The following is an 11,696-nucleotide window of genomic DNA, read 5'->3' as shown; positions in this document are numbered from 1 at the left end:
GAAAATCCCAGAAAGCTTTATTTGCGTAGGAAGATCGATGCTGTTTAAAAACCCACCGCTGCAGGAGGCTGGCATGGCCACCCAGTGCCTGTGGGTGCTGCTCAGACACTGGTACCTCCCTGATTGGCACTGCCTCGGGTGCTGGGGGAGCCCAGGGTGTCTCCAAATGGGGCCTCCCCAAAAGCAAGTCTGGCCTGGACACACGGTGGGAATCCATGGGGAGCCCCATGGCAGGGGAGGCATGCACAGGGGTGGCAATGGGATGGAGCTGGCTCAGCCTGTCCTTGTGGGTCCCTCAGTCCCCTCATGGGGTGGCCTGGGGCCACTTCTCTGCTTGCCCCATCTGTGGAATGGGTGCATGTGGCTGAGCACTCTGTGGGGCTTAGGGGGCTCAGGGGATGATGCTGCTAGTCAGTCCTTTGAGGAAGAGGGGGATGAGTGGTGCCTGAGGAGTCACGCCAGGGATCATGGCAGGGGGTTCTGCCTGGGTCTGGTTTCAGAAGGCAGTGCTGGCCTCCTGGCCATGTCCCCCTGCCCTGCAGGGTCCATTCTGCCATGGCAGGTGGGTCACTGGAGCACTCACTGTGCCATGGGGCCACCACAGCCCTCAAGGAAAGGGGTGAATCCTATTTCCATCCTGCCCAGCCTGGAAGACTCTGCGCCCTCTCCTGCACCCATGGCCATGGGGCCTGCTGGGCTGCAACCTCCTGAGGGCAGAGGGAAAGGAGAGCATCACCACACTCCTCTCTGGAGGACTTAAGCATCACCTGCTGCTTTTATTTCCTGCAAAGCATGGAGGATATCCAGATCTGGAGGGCTGGGAGCCTTGCTGAGTTTGTCCTGTTGGGGTTCCCGTTGCTCTCCTCTCCAGTGGAGGAATATTAGGGATGAACCTGCCCAGGGGATGCTGCACTTGAATGCTGGGCTAAGGAATGGGGCAATTTTCACCTCCATCTCTCTTCTGGCACCGTGGTGCTGTGGGAATGCAGCAGTCTGGGGATGCCATCACTCACTCTGCTCCTCCAAAAGGATTGGCCAAGCTTTCCCCACTGCTTTCATCCCAAAAAAATCTCCCTTGGAAGATGGGCTGTGGGCCCTACCCTGCAGATAATGCAGTGCCATCTCCCCAGTGCCAAGTGACTCCCATCTGCAACTGCAGTGGTCATCTGGGCCCCTTCAGCAGGACTGAGCTTGCCTGCTGCCTGCTCAGGGCTGGCCTTTCCTTGGAGCAAACAGAGCCTCCTGCCCGCTGTCCCTGCCACAGTCCTGCAGCCCTGGGCACCACGGGCAGTTCTGAGCTCTGCAGGGAGGGCAGCATCCCCAGCCTGCTGCTTTGCTGTGCATTGGAGCTGGCTGGGGCTGCAGGGGCCCTGTGCATTGCTGGGGGCTATGGGGCCACAGCCAGCATCATGTACAGCATCATGCTGCCTGCTCTTTCCTGCAACCAAGCTCCAGGCCAGAGAGGAGAACTGCAGCCTGATCCCTGCCCCACAGCTCAGTGATGCAGGCTGGAGAAGCAACAGCCTAACATGGTAGATGTGGAGAAGGAGAGGGTATTTTTCTGGAAGGTGATGTTTTCTGGCCACTGGCTGAAAGAGTGCCTGGGGCTCTCCTGTGCCCCTGGCTACCCAGGGCTTCCCCCAGCAGCACAGCATTCCTGGGGTGTAGTTGTTTCCCTGTTCCCTGACAGCACAGCATCCCGGGGTACCTGGGGTGACACCATGCAGGAAGCAGGAGGGGTCCCTCTCTCCAGCTGACTGTGGGGACCTGTGATTGTTGATCCCCCCACTTTGTGCCACAGAATCCAGAGGGACACGGGGGCTGCCACATGTCCAGGCTCTGAGGCCCAGCCCAGCTGTGCCACTGCTCCGGGACAGAGGGGAAAATAGTTCTGGCTGAGCCTGTGGCACCTGGGCACACTGTAGGGGTGACACCAAGAGGCAATCCTACTTTTCCAGCCTCAGGGCACCATGTGGATGTCCTCTGAGCGCAGCACTTTGTAAACCACCCAGTAGAAGATATTGAAGAGCAGGAAGGTGAAGGGGAAGACAGCTCTGGAGACGGTGTCGATGCGCTTGGCGCGGTCCAGGTAGCGCCTGCGGAGGCTCTCCCCCTCCCGCAGCACGGCGGGGGCTCCCGGGGGGCTGCACATGCCAGGGCCCTCCCCAGCCCCGTCCTTGGGCTGCAGGCAGGGGCCCAGCCCGTAGCCTCGCAGGTAGAAGCGGCTCTCGCGGCTCAGCTCTTCCTCCTGGTGAAGGAAAGGCGGTCAGGCAGGGCACGGCGGTGCTGGTGCTGCGGGGTGAGGCTGCACGTCCTGCACACCCCTGGTGCTGGGTGCTGGGTGCCCGTGCCAGGCTGGGAGCTCTGTCACACAGCCCAGCCATACAGGCAGGAGCAGGGGCTGGCAGCGCTGGCTGTGCACAGGGGTGAGCACTGAGCCCCTGCCTTCTCATCCAGCACGTGTTTCAGGGTGCATCCAAAGGCAGCCCGACCCTGGCAGCCCGACACATCCCCCCAGCTTCCTCCCAGCTCTGGCAGCCTGAGGGATGGGAGGTGAACTGGTGGAAGGGGGCACAGAGGGGTGCAGGGTGCATTTGGTGCAGGGAGCTGAGGTATGCAGGCACTGCTGTGAGTGTGCTGTGTTTGCTGTGGGGTGGAAGTGTGGCTGTGATGGTGAATAGGAGGGGACAGGCAGCTTGCTGGGGCAGAGCAGGGCAGGGATGCAGGAACCTGGCTACCACCAGGGCTTGCAGGGCACCCCAGTCCCTCCAAGAACCCAAGCCTTCATTTCTCCTCATGGTTGCTTGGGGCAGCAGAGGAGGGAGGCTGAGAGAGCTGGACTCCTTGCTGGTCTCTCTGCCCTTGCTCACCCTCTCTCTCCCCTGGCTGGCAGAGGGCTGCAGAGGGGGCAACGTGCCCATGGAGTTGCATGTTCATGATCAAGGCTGCAGAACTGCCGTGAGAGTCTCTGGCCGCAGCCCACTGCCATTGTTCAGGGCACTGATTGGGTGCCTCAGGGGCTGGCCAGCAGTGCCTGCCCTCCTCCCCATTGACAGCTGTGCACTGTGAGCCACTTGCCTTGTTTTAGCCTTGGAGAGGGTTATGTGTGCAGAGATGTGATGAGGGACGGGCATGTGCAAGCACAGGCTGCACATCTGGCTTTTTGCTGAGCCCCTGCACTCATTTGGTCTCTGTGGCTCAGCTCAGCTCCCCTCTGCCTTTGCTGGTGCTGTATCTGGCTGTGGTGGGTCCTTTCTTCCAAAGCCTGCTGCAGGTCAGTGCCTCACTTTGTGTCTGGGTGCTGTTTGGGACCCCAAACACCCTCTCTGAGCAGCACTGCCCTCCAGCACACAGGGGCCGCCTGCTGAGGTCAGCCCCTGCAGGCACTCGGCTGGCACGGGGGCTCTCATGCAGAGAGTTTGTACCCTGGCATCTTTATTTAACTCAGCAATCCACAGGCTAAGCAAGATTTTACAGCGGCAAGAGCAGCAGTGGCTCAGATTGCTGAGGTCAGTTCTCATTTGCAGTACAGTTTTATTTCCCTGCCTCAGGCTGAGTGCCTGCAGCCCCTCTGGACGGGGGGACCTGGGTGCTCTGTGTGCTCTGGGGACCAGCAGCTGCTCCCCAGCCCAGGTTCCTGAGCCTGGATTTGGGTAGTCTGTGGGAGGGATTTGCCCTCAGGCTGTGAAACCCGGGCTTTGCTTTCTCAGGCACAGGAGCTGTGTGTAGCAGGGCTCTGCTCCCATCTCTGACTGAGCAGCACCCCGGGGTGCTCCTGGCTGCATCCAGTGCTGTGCCAGCAGCAGCCCAGGGTGCTCTGCAGCCTCACTTTGGTCTGTTCTAAGCCAGCACACGGTCCTGGGGTTGGACAGAGCCTCCCCCTCCCTGCCCTGGCTGGGTGTTGCTCTCCAGGAGTCATGTGTGAAAGGCAGGGTGTAAAGATGCCTCTCCTGGCATCCAAGTGTAGAGGAGGTGAGGGTGACCAGGCCTGATCTCCTCCTTGGAGCTGTGGTTGACCCCCTGCATCTCCCCAACATCCTGGGAGCTTACCCTGCCCCACAATTCTCCCTGTGCCTCAAAGTGCTCGTGTGCCCTGAGCAGCTGCCTGTGCAGGAGTGACTGCAGGCAGCTGTGCTCTCTCAGTTTGGGGTGGGACAGTAGCAAGACCCTGGGGAAGCTTCGTTTGTCCCACCTAAAGAACAACCCCAGCCCCAAACCAGTGTGGGTGCAACTTGCTTTCTCTCCTCCCTGCCTCAGAAGGCCCTCGGTGGGAAATAGGGCTGTGAGGTACCAACAGAGCTGGGAGTGCCTCGAACCTGCCTGCAGGGAGGCAGAGCCCTCACCCTGCCAGAGCTGTGGGAATGGCTGGGGTGCCCAGGAGCAGCCATCAGTCAGGCTCAGCATCACTCACCCTCAGCAAAGGGGACTGTGCCGGTGCTGCTGTACTAAAGGGGAACCCAAGGCATGGAGTGGGGGTGTCCACAGGGAAATCTGCTCCGTTCCCATCCCTCTCTCAACACATTTGAGCCCAGGGAATGTGCCCCACATAGCCAAGCTTGTGTTAGCTGACCCCAGGAAAGCCACAGCCATGTGCTATGGCTTTGCAGGTCCCCACTGTGGTGCCAGAAGGGGTCACAGGAGCCCTGTAAGCACAGCCATGGGCACTGGGCACCCGCACGCTCCCCAGCCCTGAGGCACTGGGAGAGGCTGGCCAAACCCTCACCCATCAGCCACATCCTTCGGGCACATACTCTGTACAAGTCACTAGCCTGCTTCTTCCACAGCCCCTTGCTGCCCCCAGGGCTGCTCCTGGGGGCTCCTTGTGGGGAGGGGAGGGTGAGGCTGGCTGGGGAAGCACGGGGGCTGCCGCAGGGTCGTGCTTTACCCGGGAGCTGCAGAGCGTCGCGTAGGTGTGCTCGCTGCTGTGCCGGCTGCTCGGCTGCCGCAGGGACTCCAGGCTGGCCGTGCCGCTGCTCAGGCCCTTGTGGCATCCAGCAGTGTGCACCAAACAGAAACAGGACAGCGGGTGACCTGGGGCAGCGGCTCTGGGGGCCAGGGTGGGGATGGGGGGGAGATGGGGGCTCTGTGTGTTGGGGGGAACGAGCCCCCCCAGTGTGCCCTGGCACTGGGATCTGTCTTCAGCACATGCTGAAGGGATTTGGTTGCATGGGACGCTGTGTGTATGTGTGTTTGTGTGTGTACTCGTGTCTTCCATGGAGATCTGGTGCCTCACAGACTGTTTAAAATGAGAGTGGGGCAGCCACATGCCTACCCCAAGCTTCTTGCAGGCCTGATGCCTGTGTTGGTGGGCTGACAGAGGGGAGGATTATTTCCATGAGTGAGGTATCCTACCTCTCCAGATCCTGCTGTGCTCCCATCTGCAACCCACACCTGTCCCTGGGTGCCACCAGGACCCTCCCTGACACAGCAGTGAGTCCCTGTCACCGCTAAGGAGCCCAGGTTTGGGGCTGCACGTAAGGGGAAAGGCTGGTTTCCCCCATCCTCACTGTTTATTTTTCTGCATTTTTCTCCCTGACACAGCAGTGAGTCCCTGTCACTGCCAAAGAGCCCAGGTTGGGGGATGCACATAAGGGGAAAGGCTGGTTTCCCCCGTCCTCACTGTTTATTTTTCTGCATTTTTAGAGGAAGCAGAGCCTGAGGATGTCCCAGCAGGAGAAGGACAGCACCCTAAGCAGGGCCTGAAGCACCCATGGGTGCTAAGCCCTGTGTTGCGGTGCCCGTGGGTCCCCGGGGTGCCAGAGGAGCCATCTGTGGCTATGGAAGACAGCCCTGCCCTGAGGGCTGCTGAGAAACTGTCCCTGCAGCCCTGGGGTGTCCCCTCAGGGGCTGAGGAGGAGCAGATGTCACGAGAGGGGGGGACTCACCATCCTCTGCCGTCGCTGGCGGCGGCGCAGGCGCATGAACTCCTTGTGCTGGCGGGACACGAAGTTGACGGCCGCGTACTCCAGCAAGGCGGCGAAGACAAAGAGCAGGCACACGGCCATCCAGATGTCAATGGCCTTCACATAGGACACCTGCCGGGGTGACAGGGGGCTCAGGGACCCACTGCCCCCCACCTTGCTCATCCCCCCCACTGCCAGGAAGCTGGGAGCCCTCTCAGCCTGGGCACACGGGCCAGAACAGCCAGTGTTTCCCCTCGGCACGTGTGGTGCCCCAGCTGATGAGGCTCCAAAGCCAAAGCATTCCCAGGGAAAGGCTGCCCCTGCCCCTGCCCCTGCCCTTGCCCCTGCTCCTGGGGTGCTGCCCAGCAGGCAGCAGCACTGACCTTGGGCAGGGAGGCGCGGGAGCCGGCGCTCTGCGTGGTCATGGTGAGCACCGTGGTGATGCCCAAGCCCACCCGGGCTGGTGCTGCATCCATGTTGATCCAGAAGGAGACCCAGGAGAGGATGACGATGAGTAGGCTGGGGATGTACATCTGGATCAGGTAGTAACCCATCTGCCTCTCCAGGTGGAACTTCACCTCGATGCAGGTGAACTTGCCTGCAGGGAAAGATGGCCCCAGTGGGTGAGAGGGACCCCTGGGCCATGGGAGGGGGTGGCAGCAGGTCCCTGGGGTGCTCACCTGTGTTGTAGTACTTGGTGCAATAGCCCAGGTCCTTCTCATCCCTGAGGATGAACTGTGGGAGTGTCAAGCCCTCTGCCACCTGCACGGCCTCCTGCTCCTCCAGCCACTCGAAGATGAGGTCGTTCATGGTGTAGCCAACTGGAGGGGATGTAGGGAGCCATGGGATGGGGACATGGACCCTCTTCAACCCCACCCAGAACAACTGCTTTTTCCTGCTCATGTCCCTCAGAAAAAGTGAGCTGCCAGCTTTTGGGATGTCATGGAATGGGAGGGGATGGGATGGGAAGGGGGAAATGAAGCACAGCTTGAACCTCCCAAGGTACTCACAACTCTCCAGCTGCATGGTGCATGTCTGGATGTCCATGGGGAAGTTCTTGAGGTCCATGGGGCAGGACAGGATCAGTGTCAGCCTGATGAGGCAGAGGAAAGGAGGGAGTTGTTGGAACTGGGGCAGTCAGAGGGGGAAAGTCACCACATGGAAGGCGAGAGGAAAGCTTTGCCTCCCCATGCAGGCGCTGCACCAGAGGGGAAGGTTCTACCTAATGCTGTAGAGCACGTTGCCATTCTTGAAGATGCGCAGGAGCTTGTTATCAGTGGTGACCTCGTGGAAATTGGCCCCTTTCTCGTTGGCAAAGAACAAGTCTGGCTTCCAGATGGAGTCGAGCATGGAGGGGTCGAGGTCGAGGGAGTCGTCGGGGTACTCCCGGTAAGCCAGGCGGGGGTCGTTCCACTGCTGCCGCAGGAACACGTTCACCCGGTAATCCTGGCACAGGGGGCGCCAGTCAGTGAGAGCAGCCCCTGCTGCCCCGGGAGGAGGAGGAGGACGAGGAGGAGGAGGGGGTGGAAGGAGCTGCTTCTGTTGAGGCTCAGCCCTGCTGTTGCTGTGTTCCTGCCACTAATAGAGCAGGGAGCAGGGGCAGCTCAGGAGCCTTCCCATGCTGTTGGCAGCCAGGGGAAATTAAAAAGCCAAGGCCACAGCAGCTGAGAGAAGGAGGAGGAGGAGGTGGAAGACCAGTAACTGCTGCCTGCAGCATTCTGCACATGGCTCTGCGGGCCTGTTGATAGTATTAAGGCTTTTGCAGAAGTACAAATAGGAAATTTTTTTGCCCTGGGGCTTCCTCTGAGGTGTTCCTCATGCACCCAAGGAGGTTTAGGATGGCAGGGGGTTACATCCATCTGCCCCACTGTGACCCTTTGGGGGGCTCTTTCTTCCAGCTCAGGCACAGGGAATGTGACCCACATAGCCAAGCTTGTGTTAGCTGACCCCAGGAAAGCCACAGCCACGTGCTATGGCTTTGCAGGTCCCCACTGTGGTGCCAGAAGGGGTCACAGGAGCCCTGTAAGCACAGCCATGGGCACGGGGACCCACACCCTCCCCAGCACAGCCACTGCCAGCCCCAAGGCTCCTGGAGAAGCTGCCCAAACCCTCACCATGGTGGTCTCAGTGACGGAGCCAAAGCTGTTGATGAAGATGTTGCACGTCACGTTGACAGGCGGACCTGGAAAACAGCGTGAGCCTCCTCTTGCTGCTGGCAGCTGAGACACGTGTGGCCACACACGAGGGGACACCGCTCCTGCTGCGTGCCTGAAGGCACACAGGCGTCCCCTCCTGTGGGGCTATTCCCAGGGACACCGCTCCTGAAGGCACACAGGCGTCCCCTCCTGTGGGGCTATTCCTGAGGACACTGCTCCTGAAGGCACACGGGTGTCCTCTCCTGTGGGGCCACCCCTGGGGACAGTGCTCCTGAAGGCACATGGGCGTCCCCTCCTGTGGGGCCACCCCCGGGGCTGGGGGTGACCCCAGCACGCCCCTGATGCCAGCAAAGGGAGCACACAGGGCTGGCAGGAGCAGCTGGGACTCTGGGCAGGGTGTTGGGACAGGGATGTGGATCAGGCTCCTGCCCCAAAGCCCCTGGGTTTGGGCAGCCATAAGCATGGACATGCCAGGTTTGGGGCCCTCACACCTTCCCTCTTACCTTTGAAGTTGGGTCGAATGCGGGCGTCATACCCTGAGGTTCGTCCCATGAGCTTGTCCAGGAAGTCAGAGGGTGACATGGGCTGGGGTGAGCTCCGGGAGCCAGCTTTAATCTCCTCCCGCCCTGAGACCAGCCTGTGGGGCAGGGAGGCAGGTCAGCTGCTGCCAGGGGTCTGCAGGCACATTTTGGCCTCCCCTGGGGACACTCAGCTGCCAGGGCAGGCGGCTGTGCCTGTGCTGTGTCCACTCCAGTGCCTGGACAGCATGAGGGGGGATCCCTTCCTTCTGCTGGGACCCTGGTGCCTTTTCCCCTCGCCTGCAGCAGCCTGAGTGTCACATGCCCACATTTTGCCTGTCCCTGCTCCACCACATCCCTTGGCATGGGGTTGGGGGCCGGTGTCTCCTGGCTTCAGTGCTGTGGCGGGAACAGGGCACAGCCAGAGCCGCAGGGGAAAGCAGGGAAGCTCCTTCTCAGGTTCCACCTACAGCTCCAGCTTGAGTTGCTGAGCAGACAATCACACACTGCCTGTCATGGACCCATGGCTTGAGGGGGCTCGGGGACACAATGGCCCTGCCTGAGTGAGGAGTGTCCAGCTGGGTTCTGACAGCCTGCCAGGGGCCAGGGAGATGTGGCAGGAGAGGAGCAGCACAGCCCACCTCCACACCAGCCATGGGGATGAGCTCTCCCACACAGTGCTCTGAATGACGATGGAGATTTATTTAAACTGACTCTGGAGGGGATATTTTTGTGAATGCATCTTAGCCTGCCAGCTTCTCTCCTCCCGTCAGTCTATAATGATAATTTCAAGGAACAATGCGAGAGATGTTCACTCACCACATTGCCAGGCATGTGGCTGTGATGGAGAGGAATTAGCCAGACATCTCTGGACACAAAAGGAGCTTTGAGCATGCTGCTGGTGCTGCTGCATGAAGCCTTATAACTCCACTAGGTCTGTTCCCAGGTGGATCTCACTCCTGCTTGGAGCTGCAGCTCCAGCACTACAAGAAGAGGATGATGCTGGGAACCCTGTGGTCCTTCTTCCTACCTCTTTTCAAAGGGGTGAGATTCATCCTAGTGCACTTTACCAGCTAAAAATGGCCACAACCAAAATGTTCCAGTGGGGCAGGTTTTCCTTTAATTAGAGAAGGGCAGCAGAGAGTACCTGAGATTCATCCTGATCAAGAGCAAAAGGCTGAGAGAAATTCCCTGCCAGGAGCTGCATGAGCAAGGTGTGATGCCTTTGGGAGGAGGGCTGCCAGAGGCCAGGCTAACAAGGAGTTAAGTGAGGCTTCTGCCTGCCACGCAGCTGAGAGCCATGTCCTCCTCACAGGAGAGGACAGTGAGGGTTCTCCCCTGGAGCACGTGGGAGGGAGGCTCCCGGGCTCCCTTGGCAGGTATCTCCTTGAAGAGGCTCAGATAACAGAGCCACAGCAGATCTGCAGCCCCGGGGATGCTCAGACCAGCGTGGGGGACGCCAAAACGCCCAGAGTGCAGCCACTTCCCAGGCAGCCCTGGCAGGGGAACGCAGCCCTCGGGCACAGCCCCTGCCCTGAGCACTGCCTGCCCTGGGGGCTCTGCCCCGGCCCGGGCTGGGCACTGCAGGGCCCTGGAGCTCACTCAGCACCTCTGTGGAGCCACTGGACGGCAGGGCTGAAAACGCTGATGTCTGCCTAAAAACGCTGCCCTGAGACAAGCAGTTTCTGCACGTGAAGCAATTCTGGGTTACCCCTTCCTGCCATAAATGTTGCAAATCCCCCCAAGCTGCTCCAGCTATACTGGCCGAGTGCTGGGAGGGGGACTGGGATCAGGCTCAGCCCAGGAGTCCTGCAGCCCCCAACCCCTCCCTTCTTGACCCCCCTCTCCCCTGCATCCCACCTCATCCCAGATAACACCCAAGGTGGACCAGATAACAGATAACACCCAGATAACACCCAGAGATGGAAAAAGGGACCTGAGGGGTTTGGATTTTCCACCCAAGTGAGCCAAGAGTTGTTCCTGCACCCAGGGGACGTGGGGCCCCCACCCACTGTCCCGAGTGAGCCAGGGTCTGGGTCAGGGTCCGTTCTGAGCTCTCCTTTCCCCAAACACCACGAGCCAGGAGAGGATCTGGACATCTCAGGGGCTTTGCAGCAGCAGGGAAGGAGCTGCCTGGGCTATCACGGGGCTCAGCGCTCCCTTTCTCCGGTGGGTGACCCTCCCGCTGGCCCGGGGCACCCTCGGGGGCGGCTGGGGACAGGCAGGGTCCGGCTGTGTGCGGTGGGGACTGGAGGGGGAAGGCTGCTGGGTCCCCGGGGTGCTGGCTCAGGGTCCTGGGGAATGGGGAGCGAGGCCAGGTTTGCGGGAGGTCCAGATAGGAGCTGGGAGCGTTCTGTCCGGGGCATCAGGCCGTGGAGCCAGGTCCGGATCAGGGGTCGGGATGAGGGTCCGGGGCTCGTTTGGGTCTGAAGGGGATGCCCAGGTCCCGCAGGAGCTCTGTCTCTCTGTCTCCGAGAGGAGGTGATGCCCGTGTGCCGGAGGGAATCGCGGCTCCCGGGGGATGGATGGGGTCCGGGTGCCGGGGTCCCGCAGCCCCGCGCAGCACCGAGGACCCGCGCCGTGCGCTCACCTGAGCGGGCCGCGCCGGGGCAGGAGGCAGCCGAGGAGGAGGAGGAGGAGGAAGGCGAGCGCACCGGCCCGGAGCGCGCCCATCCCGCCGCAGCCCGCAGCCCCGCCGCCCCGGGCGCACGGGCATGACCCGGCCGGCAGCGGCGGCGTCCCCGCTCCCGCTCCCGCCGCACCGGGGCCGCACCGGGGCCGCTGCCGCCGCCCCCCGCCCGCTCCCGCTCCTCATAGTCCGGGCGCCCGCCGCGGGGTGGGCGCCGGCCGGCTGCGGGCCCCGGGAGCCGGGCGGAGCTTCGCCCGCCGCGGCGGGGAGGAGGCGGGAGCGGCGGTGGGGGGCTCCGTCCCGGTGCCCGCCTCCTCCCCGTCCCCTCGGGGCCCTCTGCCCCCGGCCTGGAGCCCGCGGCCCCCGGGGGGGCTCCCGGTGCGCGGAGGGAGCGGCCCCGGCGGGGTCCGGGAAGGTCTTGGGGCGCACCGGGGTCGGGGCTGGCGGGGACGAGGGATGCGCTGAGGTTGAGGGATGTGCGAGGGGCGCT

General features: G+C 61.8%; 1 protein-coding gene across 2 annotated transcripts; it reads right to left on the bottom strand.

Moving 5' to 3' along the window:
- LOC118698788 (glycine receptor subunit alpha-4-like) lies at window positions 1-11,368 on the bottom strand. 2 transcript variants are annotated; one of them, XM_036402322.2, is made up of 10 exons: window positions 11,168-11,368; window positions 8,563-8,696; window positions 8,018-8,085; window positions 7,126-7,349; window positions 6,914-6,996; window positions 6,584-6,724; window positions 6,287-6,501; window positions 5,886-6,035; window positions 4,886-4,981; window positions 1-2,248 (listed from the first exon to the last, which is right to left on the bottom strand). In XM_036402322.2, exons 1-10 carry the CDS (start codon window positions 11,248-11,250, stop codon window positions 1,961-1,963), a joined length of 1,482 nt encoding a protein of 493 aa, XP_036258215.1. In that variant the 5' UTR covers window positions 11,251-11,368; the 3' UTR covers window positions 1-1,960. The 2 variants fall into 2 exon arrangements, with proteins under 2 accessions (XP_036258215.1, XP_036258214.1); XM_036402321.2 differs by lacking the exon at window positions 4,886-4,981.
- Window positions 11,369-11,696: the final 328 nt, after the last annotated feature.

This window comes from Molothrus ater, chromosome 14 (assembly GCF_012460135.2).
Source record: "Molothrus ater isolate BHLD 08-10-18 breed brown headed cowbird chromosome 14, BPBGC_Mater_1.1, whole genome shotgun sequence".
In the NCBI taxonomy this organism is placed as follows: Eukaryota; Metazoa; Chordata; class Aves; order Passeriformes; family Icteridae; genus Molothrus; species Molothrus ater.
The sequence above is the reverse complement of the archived record's forward strand: the minus strand, read 5'-3'. Positions and strand labels throughout refer to the sequence as shown.